The sequence below is a fragment of the Pristis pectinata genome, chromosome 7, assembly GCF_009764475.1.
Source record: "Pristis pectinata isolate sPriPec2 chromosome 7, sPriPec2.1.pri, whole genome shotgun sequence".
NCBI lineage: Eukaryota > Metazoa > Chordata > Chondrichthyes > Rhinopristiformes > Pristidae > Pristis > Pristis pectinata.
The window spans coordinates 18131879-18152802 of record NC_067411.1 but is presented as its reverse complement, the minus strand read 5'-3'; the positions used below and the strand labels follow the sequence as shown (position 1 = coordinate 18152802).

The 20924-nt window shown below is 40.5% G+C and overlaps 1 protein-coding gene across 1 annotated transcript in view; it reads right to left on the bottom strand.

Annotated features, from left to right (window-relative positions):
• Nucleotides 1-20924, bottom strand: part of tenm3 (teneurin transmembrane protein 3) — a 712909-nt gene that overhangs the window by 77849 nt on the left and 614136 nt on the right. The window contains exons 17-18 of the mRNA XM_052020035.1: nt 18420-18446; nt 14545-14691 (exon numbers count right to left, since the gene is read on the bottom strand). Coding sequence (XP_051875995.1) covers nt 14545-14691; nt 18420-18446 — 174 coding nt within the window. The remainder of the gene's footprint in view (nt 1-14544; nt 14692-18419; nt 18447-20924) is intronic.

The following is a 20924-nucleotide window of genomic DNA, read 5'->3' as shown; positions in this document are numbered from 1 at the left end:
ATTGCAAAGTCCATCATTGCACTGGAACTGAGTAGATCAGTAGAGTAACCCATACCAGGGCCATAAACACAAAAGCAACCCCACCCCTAAAGCACGTAACCCTATAATACTCATGTAAGCTGCAGATGCTGGATATCTGAAATGAAATCAGATAACGTTCAGCAGGTCAGGCAGCATCTGTGGAATAAGAAACAGAGTTCATGTTCCAGCTCCAAGACCCTTTATCAGAACAACGAAAGAGGGGAAAGCCCGGTGATAACACTTATGCAATGGTGCCTATTGGCATACTGCAATGCTGGACTCACTTGAAAAACTGCAGTACTGAGCAAAGACAACATTGACACTTAATCCCAACAGTGGTCAAGTAAAGTAAATGTGCAATTGAAAAGCTACCATCAGTAGTGGTGACCATGAAACATTGGATTGTTATTTAAAAACCTAGCTGGTTTGCTAATACTTCCAGCAAATGATTCAATCAGAAACAAAATACTGGAAATCATAAATATCTGCCGGAAATGCAGTATAATCTGTTTGGAAATCCTGATGGTTTGGCATCTGGCTGATCGGGTGATGTTTCCTGCATAGTCTTTAAATTCACCAGGGTCCCATTCCTACTCTCGCAATAAACTCGCTGGGGCCACTTCCAGCACTCCTTAGAAACCTCACTGGACCCACTCCCACATTCCTTTTAAACTCACTGGGGCCAGATTTCCACACAGCCTTTAAACTCACCAGAGCCCTGTTTCCTGCCTCCCTTTAAATGAACTGGGTTTTATTTCCTGTGTTCTCTTTAAACTTGTGTCGTTCACCGAAAGATTTATATTACTGTGTAACATCTAATTAAACTGATTTAAAAGTGGGTTGAGGAATTAATAGGAGTAACATCCAATAATCCAGAAAATCTACTACTCTGGTATCACAAAAGTCCTGAGAGGGCTGAAGTATCAGAGTTTTGCTACACTCAGGAGATCAGGCAGACCCATAGAGTGAGAAATAAGAGTTTCAGGCCAATGACTTTTCAGCAGAACTGGGTAAAGTTAGAAATTAGACAAATTGGAGAGAGAATGAAATGGAAGGCCTGTGATGAGGTGAAGTCAGGAAAGATCTAAGTAAGTGGTGGTGGTGCTGACTGAGAGAGGGTGGGAAAGGCTAGTGAAAAGGTACTTCTGGGGAATATGCAACCAGGAGATAATGGAAAATGAAATTACCAAAGAGAAAGCCATGTCATACTGAAAATAGGAGATATAATACTGGAGTGGCTCACAACCTGAAATTGTTGATGGTTGTAATAAGTTCAGTCAGAAGATGAAATGCTGTTCCTTGAGCTTACTTTGGGCACTGTTGGAACAGTGCAAAAGGTCAAAGGCAAAGACGAAAGTGTGGGAGTGGGATGGAGAATGAGGTGACTGGACGCTCAGAGTTGCCCTTGGAGGTGCTCTGCAAAGTGATCACCCAATCTGCATTTGGTTTCTCCAATATAGAAGATATACATCGAGGGGACCAAATGCAATACATTAAACTTGAAGAAGTACAAATAAATCTATCATTGTTATCTGATCTGGCTCACATGAGACTCTGGATGCATATCAGTGTAGTTGATTCTTAACCCCTACATGGAGGCATGGACGCTGCATGTGGCCATGGAAATTTAGAAAAGTAAAAGTTGACAAAGGAAGTCCATACAACAAAGGTAGAATCTAACAAACACTGGTGAGACATCTGTAGTATTGTCTGTAGTAGGGATCTCCATATTTAACAAAGAATGTTAATGCATTGGAAGCAATTCAGAGAAGGTTTACCAGACTAATACCTGGAATGGGCAGGTTGTCTTATGAGGAAAGATTCGACAGGCTGGAGTTGTGCCTTTTGGAGTTTAGAAGAACGAGAGGGGATTTGACAGAAACATAAGATCCATTGGGTCTTGCCAGGGTGGATGTGGAAAGATCTTTCCTCTTGGGGGTCACTATTTAAAAATAAAAGGTCACCCATTTAAGACAGGGATGAGATGACTTTTTTCCTCCCAGAGTCCTGCTTCCTCAAAATGTGTTGGAAGTAGAGTCTTTGAATACTTTTAAAGCAGAGGTAGATAGATTCTTGATCACCATGTTCAGATGGGGATTTTGTTGACTAGTAATCTACTCCTGCCCTGATTCGAATGCTTCTGGTGTTCACAGATGATGACCTGAAAAGTTACTATATGAAATAGTTGTAAATTGAGGGATTTAAGGAAACAATAGAGTATTTCAACTGTGTTACTGCACACCATGTTACAATGTTACAGTGCAAGTATATTGTAATGTAGGCATTTGTGGATTACACTGAAAAAAACATGAGTTGAAAAGGAAATATAATCTTGCATTTCTGCAGCAAGACATACTACAAAAATGCAGCTTTACTGCAAATAAGGTTCTCTTGAAATGTAGTTCCAGTTGGAAGGAAGGAAACAGCAAACAAGGATGAGGCAGCACAGTTACACTGGAGAAGCTGGAGTTTTTCTCCTTGGAGCAAGATTGAGGGGATATTTGATTGAGGTGTGCAAGGTCATATCAAGTTTAGATAGGGGAAATAGAGACAAGCCTTTCCCACTAGTGAATGATTCAAGGAGCACAGGAGATGTATTTAAAGTGATGGGCAAAAGAAACAGAGGAGTTGTGAGGTAATTTTTTACACGCAGTGGTCAGGATATGGAACTCACTGTCTGTAATACCGTGGGAACAGAGTCAACTGGGGCTTTCAAAATTGGAAGGAAAATAATTTGCTGGGATATTGGGAAAAAGTAGGTCAATGAGAATTGTTCTACTGAGAATTTGCATGGGCTGACATAATATAACAATTCTATTGTTATATTCTATTGTTATATTCTATTTCCACACAACAACCTTCCACAAGTAGGAATGTGATGAAGATAATCTGTTTGTATGAGGCTGACTGAGCAGCAAATATGGACCACAAGGTAGAACCCTGTAGCTCTTCCTCAAATGTTAGTCCAGCACAGTCAGGCTCAGTTTAACATCTAACCATAACACTGCAAAATCTGACAAGTGTAGCTCTCCTTCAGTACTGGAATGGAGTCTCAGTATGGATTAAATCTCTGGTGTGGGGTATGACTACAACTTTTAGACCCAGAGGCGAAAGTGAGAAACAGCAAACACCAATACTTAATTAGTAACAAAGGACAACTCAAAGGCAGTCATGTGCCACAAGATCACCAAACACAAAAAGTTTGGCCTACAACCTTAAAATCTGCTGGCATATTCTAACGGGACCACACTCAAGAAATAACTGTTTTCCTGTTAAATGTCACCAGTGGCCCCAGCAGTGGGAGGCTGGTTGAGAGGCTGAGCTCAGTCTGAACTGACAGGAAGGAGCAGATGCATCAGTTGTCACTGTTTTGTGATATTCAAAGTGAGTGGATGTGACTTCCACTGGATTAGGATACATTTTTATTTAATGCCATATCTTGTGTGCTATCTTTACATGTTAACCTTTTATTTATTTTCTTAATTCCTTTTTGCCTCTCTATGCCCCTCTTCCTCCTCTGAAAGTGGCTGACTGATCATGTACAGGTATGGAAGTCCTATTCACCTTTGTTCTATTGCTAATGATGCATATCAGTCCTGGGAATGAGCCGCAATGCTAAGGTGGTGGGGATAGGTGTGTGGAGGCAGTTTTAATGGCTACAAGTGGGTTACATCCAAACTTAGTTCTGTCTTAGCACAATATCAGTGCAGTTCCAGCACAGATGACCATGAGGAGGAAAAATTGGGTGAAGGTTTTCCCTCCACAATGCACCTATGATGTTAGCCCTTGCTGGAGTCAACAAGGTCTGTCAGTCTGTGGACTCAGTATGGAAACCATTGGGAGAGCTTTAATTTTCAGGCTGGTAATGGCATGGAAGTAATACCTGGAGAACAATACATCCATCTTCAATTTTTTTGGTGCATCATTTTCATTAATTGGCTTATGAAAAAAAGGATAATGCTTTTTTTTTTACAGAGAAAGTATTACCTACCCATGAGATCAAGGACCATGAATGAATTTCATATTTGGCATCCCCAGATTTACAAGCAATTTTAGAGGAACTGATCGCAAAAATTAAAATGAGAACCAAATAAAGGCAAGTGCCTGGGCAATGCAGAGTAGGTTATGTAAATTTATCTGAAGGGTTCAGGATCAAAGCCATGCCAGAATGATACGGTATGTCTTCTCCTGATTGCTTTTAGAATTATATGAAATGATTCTCACTGAGATGAGCCACAAGGATGGGTAGATGTGGAGGATAATCATATCGTACTGGTGTAATAAAGGATTTCCTCTAACCTTGGGACAAAAACACATTGAATGTTAACACACTATCAGCTTTGTCTGGACTCCTAATCTACACCCAACCTGAAAATGCTTGAGTAAGGACAGTGAGTAATGAACACATTCATCAGCATTGAAATCTCCTCACTTAGTAAGATAAAGATAGCAGGATGATCTTTTACAACATTTGAAGGTCTTGTTTATGTCGTATGTAATAGTTAGCTTTACCTCTTCTGGAATGAAAATCTGATGCAATTGAAGTGCTTTGAACATGTTGATCCCTACAGTGGTGTGCTGGAGAGAATCATTCCTCAAATAAATTTACAGGGTCTTGTGGAAAGAAGGGGTGGGTGGGGGCAGACTAACTGGCACACCTGGGGACCCTTGGGTTAGATCAAAATTTTATGCAAGTTATTGGGTGTCTGGGAAAATTCCCCATAAGCTCTGGATCACCCAAAAGACCTGCATCTGGGCACTTAAACCTCCATCTTCCAGGCTGCAGGTTTAAATTGGATGACAGGGTATGCAGGAGCAATAAACAATCTGCTGGAGGAAATCTGTGATAAAATTGACAAGTGCAGGAAGCAGCACCAATGGAGTCATTGATGTAACAGAGAAAGAGATGGAGAGTGATACCAGAGAAGGTCTGGAACAAGGACATAGCCAACAAAAATACAGGCGCATCTAGAGTCCATGCAAGTGCCCATGGCTACACCTTTGATTTGCAAGAGGTGAGAGGTGTCAAAAGAGAAGTTGTTCAGGGTGAGAACACATTCAGTCAGGCAGATGAGAGTGTTGGTGGAGGGGAACTGATTGGATCTTTGTTGCAGAAAGAAGCAGAGGGCTTTAAGCCCTTCCTGATGGGGGATGGAGATGTATCAAGACTGGATATCCATAGTGAAGATGAGGCAATGGGGGCCAGGGAAACGGAAGTCATCAAACTGGTGGAGGACATATGAGGTGTCCCTGATGTAGGTTGGAAGGGACTGGACAAGGGGTGACAGGATGGAGTCAAGGTATGAGGAGATGGATTCAGTAGGACAAGGGCAAGTAGAAACCACAGGGAAAACATGTGTGCCAGATTGAAGCCTCTTATCCTGGAGGTTCTCAGGGTCAAGGAAGATTAACTGAACAGTCCTTTCAAGGAACAGCTTTGTTGGATGGCCTACTTCTGTGCTGTAAAATTCTGCATCTCACCATTTAGAAGTCAGTGTCCTACATCACAGACAAGAACTTCAGAGTCTATAAAGGTTTATGTTGATCAGAAAGCATCCTTTATGTTTGGATCCCGTGGATATTTGTCAGCCTGATGCAATATAAAAGATAAATAATTGATACACTTTGTTCCAAGTGGAACTTCAAAGGCAGTATGAAGCCTAACTTGGATAGCTGTGCCCTGAGTCAGCAGCGGAAGCAGGAGGCTTCATAGCAGGTTGCCACTAAACACCCACACAACATTATGCAATGGCACTGTGTTCAGGGTCTTGCTTTATTCTGAATTTTAGAGATTATAGGGTCCAAAAGGAAACGATATTTTGTAAATACCTGCTCCACATTACAATAGTGATTATGTTTCAAAAAGTACCTCATGAACTGGTAAAGTATATTGAAAAGCCTTGGGAAATACTATATAAATGGATGGACTTTCTTTATCTGCTGTGTTACTCATTCATATAAAGGCAATACATTTTTTATGGTTTAAACTACATAACTCAATTTATTCTTTCATGAGTTGTGGGCATCGCTGGCAAGGTTGGCAGTTATAACCCTTGAACAGTCTACTCAGCTACATCAGAGGTTAGTTGTGGGTCAACTATCTTGCTTTGGCTCTGGATCATACAACAGTGAACAGAAAAGTTTTATGGTGACGAATACTAGTTTTTATTAAATTCCAAGATTAGCTAATTAACTGAATTAAATGGTGCAAATACCACAGTGGGATTTGACCCGGTCTCCATGTTAATAGTCAAGGTTCCTGGGTTACTAATACAATAACATAACCACTTTACCACTCTACCTTGGAGTCCTTCCCATCTGAAGTTAAGGAAATCACTTGTGGTGCTTGGTCACAGTATTAATAACACCAAAGGTTTCTCATTTGACATCAGATATGCAGGTTTATGTGCATATGAACCAAGGTTTCATTTGCAAACTTTCAGGAAACAGCGGAGGAATCACTGATGGAGAACTGGACATCCATTACAATATTATAGAAACTAATTTTTAAGCCGAGGAAAGGGGAAACAGAAATACATTGAGGTGATGCTGACTCAGTAGCAGTGAGTCATCGCTGACTCAACCCACATAAGCCTAATGCTTCCAATGTTGACAGTTGTATTAATTGCTTCCATTCAAGCATAACTCTAACCATGTACTAAGGGGGGATAGAGTTTGAAATGGTAAACAAACCACAACCTTTTTTTGCTAAAACCTACATATTAGTGACATATTTAACACCCAATAACATTACATGTGGGCAGCAGTGATTAATGGTAATTGCACAGTCTGGCAGGGAAGAGCTCAATTAATGTACAGTACATTTATCATTGCCCACATCACTATTATAGTCAATGGATTAGGAAGTCAAGATTGCCACCCCAACAGGCAAACTGTTCATCTGCTTCTCATTAGTGAAATACCATTAACCTACTTTCAGAGGTATCGGATTTGAATGTCTGGTGTCAGATTACTGTTCTGCACAATTTGAAATGAAATGATTCCCGGCATCTGCAACAGGGAGCTGACTCACTCAATTGAAACAGATGACTGGAAGGGCAAAGGCAACCCAGGGACTTGTACACATCTTTATAGTAGGGAGCAAACCACATGTGATTGTGTCACAAAGAGCTGATCAAGTCTCAACATTCTGAATTTATCTTAAAGTACTTTTAAACCCAGGTTCTTAGAAATACATGCAACAGATGTCTCCGATTTATGAATTTAGGGGCATTTGATTTTAATAAAAACATAAGAAATCACTCATGATGTGACTTTTATAGCAATGCAATCATTCTTTAGATATTTAATGAGGGCAGTTGTTCCCTCAGTCATATCGAGAGATATAGAACACAAAAACAGGCCCTTTGGCCCACTAAGTCCGTGCCCACCATCAACCATGCATTTACACTAATCCTACCTTAATTCCATTATATTTTTTTGCTATATTCTCATTAACTCCCCGCAGGTTCTACCACTCACCTACCAGGTGCAATTTACAGTGGCTAATTAACATACCAACCCACACATCTTTGGGATGTGGGAGGAAATCTGGAGGTAACCCACATGGTCACAGGGAGAATGAGCAAACTCCACAGAGACGGTATCCAAGGTCAGGATTGAACCCAGGTCTCTGGCACTGTGAGGCAGTGGCTCTACCAGTTGCACCTCTGTGACACCAGATATCTTGTTTCTCAGTAAATGTGTATTTTTAAGAGAAAACCTACTATGTCTGACATCAAGACTCACTACAATCCTTTTTGAGAGTCATGCTACCAGGCTGCTTCAGTTTTGAGTGGCTTGATGTTCATAAGTAGTTTTGTCACCCTGTCACGCTGACATTCCACCACTGATGTCTATTCAAGGGTTTGGTAGCTGATGGTTTCTAGTCTCTCAATTTACAGGTCGGTTGTGGGGGTAGAGGTGTGGGAAATTCTGGTGCAATTCCTCGATTAACAAAAAAGTCAAAGCAAAATTGTCTCAAAATTAAAAATCCACAATCAAAATCACACTCTCAAAAGTAAACTTAAAAGACACATAATCCTAAAATTTAATTAGCAAGTCTTGAGTTTCATGGAAAACTGTGCCCTATGAGGAGAAATTAAACTGACTGGGCTTAAACTCTCTTGAGTTTAGAGGAATGAGGGTGCTCTCATTGAAACAAAATTCTTAACCGTCTTGACAGAGTAAATGCAAGAAGGATGCTTCCATTATCAGTTACAGTCACTACGTTTTAAGGGATATTGAGACAGGCAGAAAAGGCAAGGCTTAGAAGGATACAGATCTAATGCAGGCAAATTGGAATAGTGTAGACAGACAAAAAGGTCAGCATGGATGTGGTGGGCTGAAGGGCCTGTTTCTGTGCTGTCCAGCTCTATGACTGGTTCGGGGGTCTAGAACCAGGGGTCAAAGTCTCAAAATGAGGGGTGGCCATTCAGAACAGAGATGAGAAGAAATTTCTTCATCTGGAGGTTGATGAACCTTCAGAAATCTCCACTCAAGAGGTTCAGTAATGAAGTATATTCAAACCAAAGAGTGACAGGTTTTTGGATGTAAAGGGATCAAGGATTAGAGGGATATGGGCCAAACGTGGGCAAATGGGACTAATTTGGTGGGGACCATGGTCGAGTAGGGCCGAAGGGCCTGTTTCCATGCTGTATTCCTATGACTATAAATCAAGTGATCGGGGATTAATGCAGGAAAGTAAACAAGAAGTTGTGACCTCATTGAATGCTGGCACAGGCACGACAAACCTAATATCTTTCTTCTGCGTCTATTTCTGATATTCTTAACAAACCACCTCCTTTGCTTTATAAAGGCTGGGATCCTTCAGAAGCAATATTCCAATCACCTGTTGGGTGAAGGGAACCTGGCCTGACACCACTGCGTGTCCTAACACAAGGACAAGAGTTGATCGCTAAAGTGCCAACCTCACCTAATACAAGGTTATTAAACATCTGCTGGTGTGACCTGTCTGTCTGTTTTTTCAGAGAACCTTGCCACAGGGTTATCAAGCCAAAGCAGAGGTTGAAAACACAAGGAAAACATCTGGCTGCAGTGAAGTTGCCATTGGTTGAGGGACTGTAGGAAGAAAATAATGGGAATTTTAAATAATGCAGTATTGTAGCTTCAAATCCATTTCCTGCTTTTTAATCATTCTTCGCCCCTCACTCCTATTTTTTTTCTGTACTTTGGGTCTTGTAGTACATTAAATTTCATTTGCTGCATTTCCGAAGTAACTGCTATTCCTATATTTCTTCATGCTTCCCTTCAAAGTACCGAATGCTGTATATCAATCCAGCTAATCACTTCACCAGCACATTGTGTTTAATGAAAAACTCTCAGCATGGAACTAAGTTCTGACTGATGTGGTGCTGCGTTTGAAGTTTGTTTTTCCTTATTCATTTTTGAAGGCTTCGTTCAGTGCATCTCTTTCATGCATTGTCTATTCCCAGTATGCCACGCAGATTTGAAGATGTATTGATTGCTTAAAGAAGGAGACTAGAACTGCAAAACTATATATAGATTAACACTATCTTGGAGCCAATTTATTGCAGCCCATGTATCTGCTCTTTTCACAAGGCCATAAGAGGAAGTTGGAATAATCTCGGAGACTCAGTGCTAAAGGAATGTTAAGGACATCATGAATAATACAATTTGTTCCACTATTCATGACACTAATATTCCTTTATTTTGTAACCTCCAAAGCTATTCTAACCTTCTGCAGCTGGGAACGGAAAATAAATTGGCTGATAGTTAGGAAACAGTGGGTACTTGTTATAGGTGTAATATCAGTGTTAGAAGTTGTGCTGAGCTGAATGCCTCAGGGATTGTGTTGAGATCACCACAATTTTAATTTAGGAACATGAGAAGTGAAATCAGGAGTATGCTATTTGCCCCTTGTGCCTGCTCTGCCAATCAATAAGATCATGGTTAATTCTCGACCTCAACTTCACTCTCTCATCTGATCCCCCTCTCTCTCCATTCCCTTGGAGACAAAAAAATCTATCATTCTCTTGTAAATGCTCAATGACTGAATGCACAGAGCACTCTGGGATAAAGAATCCATATGTATTTCCAAAAAATTTTGAGAAAATCATTTCTCATCATCTCACTTTCATTTTGGCTTTGCCTTCTAGTTTGAAGTTCTCCAGACCAAGGAAACAGCCTTCGACAGTTACATCAATAACTTGGATTCAGAAACTCAGTGACAGCTGATTAAATTGGTTAACTGTGTCAAACTTAGAGATATCAGGTGACTCTAGAGAGGCAGCAGTGGATGAATTAGTCAAATCTATATATGAAGAGAACCATGGCAGAAGGAATACATTGATAATACATCAGTCCTGGGATGACAGGATTCATGTCTGAAGAGAGATTGTGTCAATTAGGATTACATTCATTACATTTGAGAAGAATGAGAGGTGATCACATAGAAACTTACAACATTTTCTCAGAACTGGGCAGATTAAATGCGGGAAGGATGTTCCTGATGGTGAGGGAGATTAGGACTAGGTGCCATACTCTAAGCATAAGGGGTAAGCCATTTAAGGTTGGGATGAGGAGAAAATTCCTCTCCCAGAGAGTGGTGAACTTATGGAATTCACTACTACGGAAGTCAGCTGAGGCCAAATCATTAAATATGTTCAAGAAGGAATTAGATATTATTATCAGGGCTAGAGTGATCATGGGCTGTATACTGAATTTGGATGATCAGCCATGGTCATATAGAATGTCAGAGCAGGTTTGGAGGGCTGAATGGCCTATTCATGTTCGTATTCCTATGTTTTTCTGACGAGTGTAGGTACCCTGTGTTGGAAAGACATTGGGGTAGCACATGAACAGGTTGAAATAACTAAGCATGATGCCGAATGAGATCAGGATTTGTGAGTGGACTTGATTTTTAAATAAAAACAAATTGCTGGAAAGATTCAGCAGGTCAGGCAGCATCTGTGGAAAGAGAAACAGAGTTAATGCTTCAGATTGATGACCTTTTGTCAGTATTGCAAGAGGGAGAAACTAAGCTAATTTTAGGTTGCACAGAAGCAATGAGATGAGGGCAGTTAGAGATTGAGAATTCAGACAAAAAACGTGGAAAAGTTGTGAAATACAGGGTGGTAGGACAAGCCCAAAGGGTCAGGCTGTGCTTGTGGAGGGAGAAAAACTGAGTCAATATCACAGATGGATCACTTACAGCAGAAATGCCAGTTCCGTACAGACAAAGTGAGTTCTCTGAAGTTGGAGAAATCACTATCGAGTCCAGAAGACAACAACGTGTCCAGATGAAAGATGAGGTTTTGGAATCGTACAGCATAGAAACAGACATTTTGGCCCATGACATCCAAGAAGATCTTTTTGCCCAAATACACTAATCCCATTTGCTCACAGTTGGACTGTATACTTCCATGTCTTGTTCATTTAAATGTCTGATCTGATTCTACCACCTCCTCTGGCAGCATTTTCCAGATATCAACCTCTTGCTCCTCACGTGGGGCATGTTATAACAGTGCAGGAGGCCATTGACATTATAGTTGGCCATGGATTGAATTCCACCCCCACTCTGACTTGCTGAGTTTTTCCATCATTTTGCATTTTTATTTCAGATTTTCAGCATCTGCAGTTTTTGATTTGTAATTTCTGGTCCTTTAACATTGCAGCCACTAAGAAACAGCAATTTAGAAATCAAGCAAAATGCTGAATTTCACTGTCAAGACAGAAGAGCGTGAGTCAAAGGGGTGCAGTGATAAAATGTTACATTGCTCTGGTCAGGATATACATGTTCCTATTGTCTAAAAACACCAAGTAAACATATTTGACTGGCACAGGCATCGGTCACAAATATTCTCTAGGGCTTTCTTGATCATTCACCACTTTTATCTGAAGTATCCATCGATCTTCTAGTGCCGTTATGGTGACTGATCAGCAGGAAACTCCCAGCAGTACTTCCTTCCCATTGATCTGGGCTTAACTCAGATTCAACCTCCTGAAACTTTAGGCTAAATGTTTTCTAAATTACAACAGTAACTGCACTTAAGTACTTTATTGACTGTGAAATGCCTTGAAACGTCCTGATGTGAACAACACTATATAAAGGCTATTTCTTTCTTCCAGAATTCTTCCAAATCGGGATCAGGCATTTTGGATAACACAAAAGCTGTTTCATACAAAAGCTTCAAAGTACAATAATTCTAACTAAAATGAAGAAAGAATAACTGAACCAGCTATTCCAGAATCCTGCTTTATTAATTGGGACTCAGGGCTGTTGACACGCATGGCATGAGTGCACATTGTATTTGTGTTGTACTGGCTTCCAAATTAATGTCGCAGTCAGGTGCCTCACTTTAAACAATGTGTACCACCTGGGACTATTTGTACTGGAAAAACCGGTCCACAGTGAAACCAAGGGAATAACAAAATGACAGTATTCGTGTGGAGAAAAGAAATGCAATAACAGAAGTCTAATTTTTTCGCATTAGAGTGACTGAGATCATTTTCTGGGGGACTGGGTCTATAAAAACTCTTAAGAGAATGACCATTTTTTGAGAACATATGTGATTCAACATTTCTATTGCAATAAATAGTTGACATTATTAAAGCCTTATCTTATTGGAAAAGTTAGTTTAAATATTTAGTTGCCTTTAAATACTTTAGCCTTCATACGAGCAATCTCTTCCGAACAAGAGTTCTGCTGATACAAGCACAGGTTGTTGTGTTCATTAAATAAATAGATTTTCAGAGCTCCCTTAAGGCTAGCAAAATTTCCCAGTGAGCAGTGTGACCACGGCTTTGATTTCTGCTTTGACCTGAGTGAGCAGATCTCAGCTGGGTTGGTATCACAGGTTCAGTTTGGTATGTTTGAGTGAGGGATCCCTATTCCTCACTGCTATTGATCCAATACACTGCAAATATATTTCTGTGTGGCAGAAGATCCACCTGCTAATGCTCATTGAAACTGATACATGAATAATGCCCATGGAACAAGGCAAGTCTAGGGAAGATTTGAAGATGGTTTCTGTCTAACACTATCTTGTATGCATTTCAAGAGGTAGAGAAAAGTTATACAGATAGAGAAAAGCTGTTCTCATCGACCAAGACTTCCAAGGATCAGAAATACAGATTTGAAGAGTTGGGGCAAAAATACATGGGGGTGGTGGTGAGAGGAACAAGGCACGCTGGTGGAAATAGTTAATCAGGTCCTCTAAGGGGAAACAGGGTGAACACTTGAGGAAATATGATTTGCAGGAGTATGGGGAAAGTATGGGTGAATGGAACTACTGGAAGTGCTCTAGAATGAGCCTGTACAAACTCAATGGGCTGAATGCCTGTGACAATTCTATGACTAAGATATATTAAAAGATGATGACCACTGACTTTGAAATCAACAAAGGATTTTGCCTGCTGCAGTGAAAAGTTCTTTTTACAAAAAAAGATTATCACACAAGAACATAGAACACTACAGCACAGTCAGGCCCTTCAGCCCACAATGTTGTGCTGACATTTTATCCTTCTCTAAGATCTATCTAACCCTTCCCTCCCACATAGCCCCCTATTTTTCTATCATTCATGTGTTTATCTGAGAGTCTCTTAAATGTCCCTAATGTATCTGCCCCCACAACCTCTGCCGGCAGTGCGTTCCACGCACCCACCATTCTCTGTGTAAAAAACTTACCCCTGACATCCCTCTTATACCTTCCTCCAATCACCTCAAAATTATGTCCCCTCGTGTTAGCCATTGTTGCACTAGACAAAATCTAACATTTTTTGCCCAGCTGCTTGTTGAAATGTGTGGAATGGCTGAACAAGGATGAAGACTTGGTTTCATTAGACTAGGCTAGAATAGGAACCCTTGAGTGGATAGGGAAGGATTGGATAGAACCACATTGGACCTGGAGGTTGGGACTGGATATCAATGGGAGAATAAACATTGGAGGCTTGCAAACAATCACCATGTCTAAATGCTGAACAGATTTTGCTTATTTCTTTAAAATTCCTTTTATTTCTTCTTTTGCTGTTAAATAGTATTTGAATTTTACTTTGCTTGACAATGTTTTTCTAAATGTCAACAGTTTAACATGTGCAATACTGGCAAGGCCCCAAAAGGCATCAAACTTGATTTCAAAGTAAAAATCAGTTGGCAGTATTGTTTTATCAAGGTTTCCTCGTGACAACCTTCATTCAGGCATATTTTCTTTATGACAGAGAAGGAAGCCATTCAACCCTTTAAGCCTATGCTAACAATCCCATCAATTTCATTTCCCCACTTATTTCCCTGCATCCCACTCTCTCTCATATGCCATTAGCTCCTCCTACTAGTGGTAATTTACAGTAGCCAATTCACCCACCAGCATGTCTTTAGGGTGAGCAATGAAACCGGAATCCTCAGATAAAACCCACGCGATCATGGGGAGAACATGCACACTCCACATAGATAGCGGCAGAGGTCAGGATTGAACCTGGGCCGCTGGAGATGTGGGGCAGCAGCTCTCCCTGCTGTGCCACTGGTTCGGTTGAATATGTTCTTACCTCCCTCGTTGTCCTTGCTATCTGAGCACGCTGTCTCCATGGCAACATCACAGCCTGCTCCTCTCCAACCCATCTGGCAAACACAATGCCAGCCATTTTGGTCAAGGGTACATCTTCCATTGCTATTGCAAAGGCCAGGACAACCCTCTGTGAAAAGAATGCAGATCATTAATTCTAAGCACAATGGTCCATTGCTTTATTATGTATATCAACACTAATGAACGACCACCAGCTACAAGCCTTTGTTGAAGCACAGGTGCCATAATTTCACATGAATAAATTGCAATAGAAATTGGGAATATTTTTTACTATTTGAAATGCTCCAAAGGAAAACACAACCATTGACTGAGTTGTATTCGCAGTATTATTGCCAAAGATGTAAAATATGTATCTATCATTGGCTGAAGGCGTTTGGTAGAGTCAGATCTTAGGATAAAATTAATATTACAGATAGGGGTCTTATGTTGGGTTTCAAATCATCCATTTTTCTTATGAATAATATTACAGTTACCAAGGAAACCAAATATGTAAATGTGGAGTACTGCAGTAATGGGGAAGATAAAAAAGAGAAACAGCTTAGAAAATAATGGAAAGAAGTGTGAACTATGTAACAAAAAACTTTAGTCTGTTCTTTTACAATCAACTAATGTAGCTGAATTTTGTGTTCTTGAAAGGTTGTCTCAGGAAAAACATTATGATCTTCCCAAACCCTTGCCTGTTCTGTGTATTAACTGTGGTTTCTGGTGTTCTTCCAACAAAGTTATAATGATGGTGGAAAAGCTACAATAAAATTCCAGGCCTGTATGTCTCAGGGCCAGACAGTGATGGTTAATGGAATAGCCCATTTTACATTTTAGACCACTGGATTCAAACAAAACTAGGAGAGAGCAGGCAAAGTTTGAAACACTTTCTTTGAAAAGCAAGTGAATTGTGGGTTAATCCACCTAATGGTGGATCAGTCAAACTCTGAGACAGTTGATGAGGAAACACTTAAGGCCATTCATTGCGTTTACACGGAAGCCCACATGCTGAATCTTGTTGCTTATAGTTTAGGTATGAAAACCTTGATACACAGTCAATCACACATACTGATGCAGAAATCTGAATTAAAGGAACTGAATATTTGCTCCAGTCCAAAGATTCCTTTGTGAGTGACTCTGAAGTATGCTCCCACCATAGGGCTTTGGGAGAAGGGGGAAAGGGAAGGAAAGTCATTGAGGTTTTCATGCATCTCCCAGTTACCTTTGGTTGGTCCACAGCAATGGGTTCTCACTGTCAATGAGAGGATCAAAGCACCAAGGCAGAAAATGTAGGTTGGGGCAGAGTAGAAGGATTAAACGGCAGCATAAAATAACCCAAAACCACCTGTTCTGATAAGGTGTCCTGGATCTAAAATGCTTTTCTTTCCAAATATGCAGACTGATCTGCTGAATATTTTCAGCATTTTCTGTTTTTATTTCAGGTTTCCTGTATTTGCAGATTTTAAAAAAATTGTGAGCTTTACCCCAGGACCAACAGCTGATTTGTGATGGCTAATGTACTTGTCTTTCCTTCTGAGGTGAGACAATTGCTAGTTCCACGTGTAGCTCAACTTATTTGAGAAGCTGTTGATTTTTTAATGAACTCATTCAATTGGACTTTCCTCAAGGAATTATATTCACCATCATAAATAAATATAGGGTGGTTGTTTACAACTTCAGGCCCAAATTTTTAAAATGCAGTAAAGTGGATACATCCTCCTGGTGTACCAGAAATAAATACTCATGTTCAGCAGCCCGGGAATACTGTTATACAGTGCTAGTACAAGTTGCTGAACGCTATCTTATGCCTCCTTCCCCCAACAATTTTCCATCTTCCACTTTTGAAGGGACTTCTCTCAACCTGATACCTTGCTTTACAGACACCAGCAACCTCCAAACCGCTATCCCACCCCACACTACTCTCTTGCCACCTTTCTTAATATCTCACCCTGCCCATTCTTCTGAATGATCTGAGGGCATCACATTGGACGTTTGGTCTCATAATAATGCCCACATACATATATTTTTCAGCAGTAGTATCTGAATAAGCTTTCAAACCCTTCAGTTGGACCGATGACATGGTGATTGAATTGAAGTGTTGAATATGATTCATGGAGTTGAGAGGGTGGAAGAAGGATAGTACTTTTTTAGTTGGGGCACGAGGGGTGATTGCTGAAGTTGGTGGGTGGGAGAGTCCAGAACAAGAAGACGTGATCTTAAAGTTAGAGCAAAGCTCTTTAAGTGTGATGTCAGGAAGGGCATCTTCCCACAAGTCGTGTCTGAAATCTGGAACTCAGCGTGATTTAGTTCTATGCATTTACTGTCTGTGCACAATTAACTACATGGAATACTTAAACCTTAGGTCTTAAAGGAATTGCATGAATGTTCTAAGGTTTTTCTTTTCTCTCCATTGTTCTCTGTGTTTCTCCTTTTGTGAGCAGCTCCTCGGCATAGAAATCAAGGGCAACGTAGCTTACCCTGGATATGACTGGCACACCAATTTGCCTGGAAGTTGCATTGGGGAGGGACAATAACCAAGTAAGCGTGTGCATCCCCTGCCCCCACCTGATAGAATCCCCTGTTATTCTGGGGCTTTCAAGCTGTGGCTTATTCACGTGAAATTATGGCAACTGAAATAGATGGACAAAGTATAGGTAGGGTATATATAACCATATGTTATTGATAAAGAAAGAAACTTTTATGCTTTAAAAAACTCACATTCTTTTCAAAGGAGTAAGCAAAGGGCAAGAAACAAGTGAGAGAGCTGAGCCTAATCAAGACTGCAGATGGACTGAATGGGACAGACAAGGTTTTCAACAGAAATAGCAGCCTGGCATGTTGAACGACTTAAGACGTACAGAATGCAATAACCATAAGAACCACAATAAACAGAGACAAAAAAGCCTGAACAGAAAAAAAAGTAAATTAATGAGGAAAAACCCTTAAAAATAAAAAAAAGTCACGCTAAATGACGAGCTTGAAGACAGATAGCAGAGAGGGATTGTTTGTAACAATCTCCCTAGGGCTTTTGCCTTTACCTTTATATCCTATCTTGTCTGCTAGTATGGACAAGGAGGAAAATTGTGGAAACATAATTAAAAGTAATGGCATATTCAGAATCTGTATTTATACAAATAGAATAAAAGGGATGCTTGCAATTGCAAGGACGTGAGTGAACGGAACAGAACTCCTAGTGCTGCTTTTAACAATGAAGATTGGTATTACTGTCGGAGCTATCAGCCTGAATAAGACATGTCTGGCAATGCAGCTGCAGGAACGTTTCTGCAAACTAAATAACAAATTTCAGAAACGCTGTTAAAACACATAAATAGCATTAATGAAAGATGAGGTGCAATGATCATTAAACTGGTATCAAATTTACTCCACACCACTTAACAGTTTCACACATAGCTACAAGTAGTGTTTGACATTGTTACAATTGATTTCTTTTTGCATGATGAAATTACTCTTCAAACGAAAATCCTGCATTCTGGGACTTATTTTTCCCCTGCATCAACAATCAACGTCTAACAGGAATGGACTGTTCTCAATTACATATATGAGCAATACTGCATTTCCACCATATGTGACTTAGCATCTATACACTAGTTACAAATGTGCAAGAGTGTACAAATGAACCTAAAGCAAAACTATTCCAGCTAGTTGACTTTCAAATCTTTTTCAGGTACTAATTGCTGTAAAAACATTGCAGACAAAGCTCCGTATAAATGCTAATTAATGAATTAGTTGTCAAAAGCTTGAATAATGAAACTGTGATGCAAACAAGAGGGTGAAAGTCAGTTTACTTATTTACTGTAGATATGGAGACAGCACAACAAAAAAAACATGCAGTACCTTTAACTATTTTATCCAGGAAGTGTGCTTGAGAAATAAAACATACAGATGTTTAGGAACAGTGTAATATAGAAACAGGGACATCTCTGCAGCATAGGCAAATTCTCAGAACTATTGTACATGAAGTTCCTTCAAAAAAAGTGATTCTTCCTATTAAACACATTATCGTACATCATAGATGGTGTGGAGGCATGAATCCCATTCAGAAGAAAATTACAGGCAAGCTGTTCATGGGAGATGTCAGGAAGGACAACATTACACAAAGTGTAGTGAAAATCAGAAAGGCGGTTCCCCCAATAAAGGCTACTGAGGCTTAGGGGTAGATTTTGGCATGCAAGGACTTTAAGGATTACAGTATCAGGGTGAGTAGATATGGATGAACCACGATGTAGCACCAGCTTGAAAGTCTACAGGGCTTAACTCGGATAAAATGCTCCTGCAGCAATCAGCAATGGCTAATTTCTCCTACTCTGGTAGAGGTATACTGAAGCCAAGAGCAGCCTCTAATTGGTAGCCTTACTGAGATCAGAGAACAGTTTGCTCTTATCTGTGAGTCTTTGAAAGTGGCGCTGGTGATGAATCCTGGAACGTGGCTGCAATGCTCAGAAGAATCCGTTCACAGAAACGCGTTGATGGGGCCACACAATCAAACGCAATACAGTTTTTTTGATTTTGTGTCATTATGTGGGGATTAGGTGAGCTACAAACAACCTGCTTTAACAAAGCAGGAGGGAGTAAGTTACTATGAAAGGCTTGGGAGTCACATCAAATAAGTGCACTGGAGTTAAGAACAGCCTGTGGTAGATTTCCTCTGATTGCTAAGTGTTAGTGGTATCAAAATCATAGCCGGAAGATTCTAATCAGTATATTGAGTAAAGATATTTCAGAATACAGAAGAACTGCTTTGGTTGGCATGTGTGATATCATCATAAATACACTTAAAACAAACATGTTTAAGTAACAACATTGATTAGACTGCAATAGGAATTCAATGCATGTGAAGCACTTTGGGATCTGATAAGATACAATATAAATGCACATGACACTCTTGTGAATCAGGATGCAATCAATTTTTTCCCACCTGTTTGCTCTTATGAAGCAACCAGAGAAGAAATCTTCCTCCAGAAAAGCAAAGTACTGTGGATGCTGGAAATCTAGATTAAAACAGAGCTAATGTTTCAAGTCATTGACCTTTCTAAAGAGACGTCCATCAACATGGAACATTAACTCTGTGTTCTTCTCTGCCGATGCTGCCTGACCTGCTGAATCTTTCCAGCATTTTCTGCTTTTTATAAGAAACCTTTTCTATCCTGCTGTTACGAGTCTCTTGAATGGACCTCTTGTACGATAACGAACTCCTGATCTCTCAGTCTACCTCATATTGGCCCTTGCACCTTATTTGACTAGCTGCACTGTACCTTCTCTGTAACTGTAACACTCTATTCTCATTCTGTTATTGTTTTTCTTTTTTGTACTACTTTGATGTTCTTATGTATGGAATGATCTGTCTGGATGGCATGCAAACAAAGCTTCTCACTGTATTTCGGTACAAGTGACAATAATAAACCAATTACCAATCATCATTTCTTTGGCTAACATATCGTCAATGATGTATCTTGCAAGACATGATATGAAAGTAGCATGCTTATCTTTGTAATTCTTTTCAGAATTTAACTTAGCACTTGTTATGATTCTGTAAACAGCTTTGGAAGGGGGCAGTGCAACTGTGGTCACAGTTCCTCCTACATATTTCATTGAGATCATCTTTGAAAATTGTACCAACAGAAATGGTGGAGAGTGTAACGTGGCATGTTGCAGGATCTGGTAGCACTAATCCCCACCTGTGGGAGCCAGAGCCTGGGGCCATATGTCTGCCACCCATAAATCTATGAGGGAATTCAGGAGAAAGGATTAGTTGAGGCAACCAGCAGAGATATATGCTGGTTGGTTTGGGAGAAGCTGGATAAGCACACGAGGGAGAAAGGAAAAGAAAGGTACATAATGGTGCAGAGGGCAGCGTGGAGACACAGCAGTTAGTGCTGCTGCCTCACAGCTCCAGCCAACCTTAGGTCTTGTCTCTGTGGAGTTTGCACATTCCCTCTGTGACTGTATGGATTTCCCTTGGGAGCTCCAGTTTCCTTCCTACATCTCAAGTGGTGCTGGTCAGTAGGTTAGTGTTCTACTGCAAATTGCTCCTGGTTAGGTGAGTGGCAGGAGAATTGGTGGACAGTTGATGGGAATGCGAGGGACACAGCCCGGTCCATCATGGGCACAGCCCTGCCCACCACTGACAGCATCTGAAGGAGACGCTGCCTCAAGAAGGTGGCATCTATCATCGAGGATCCCCACCATCCGGATCACGCCCTCTTCTCGCTGCTACCAGAGATACACGAGCTTGAAGTCCCACACCACCAGGTTCAGGAACAGCTTCTTTCCTACAGCCATCAGGTTCTTGAACCAACCTGCATAACCCTGACCCTACCTCAGCGACGGAACACTATGGAC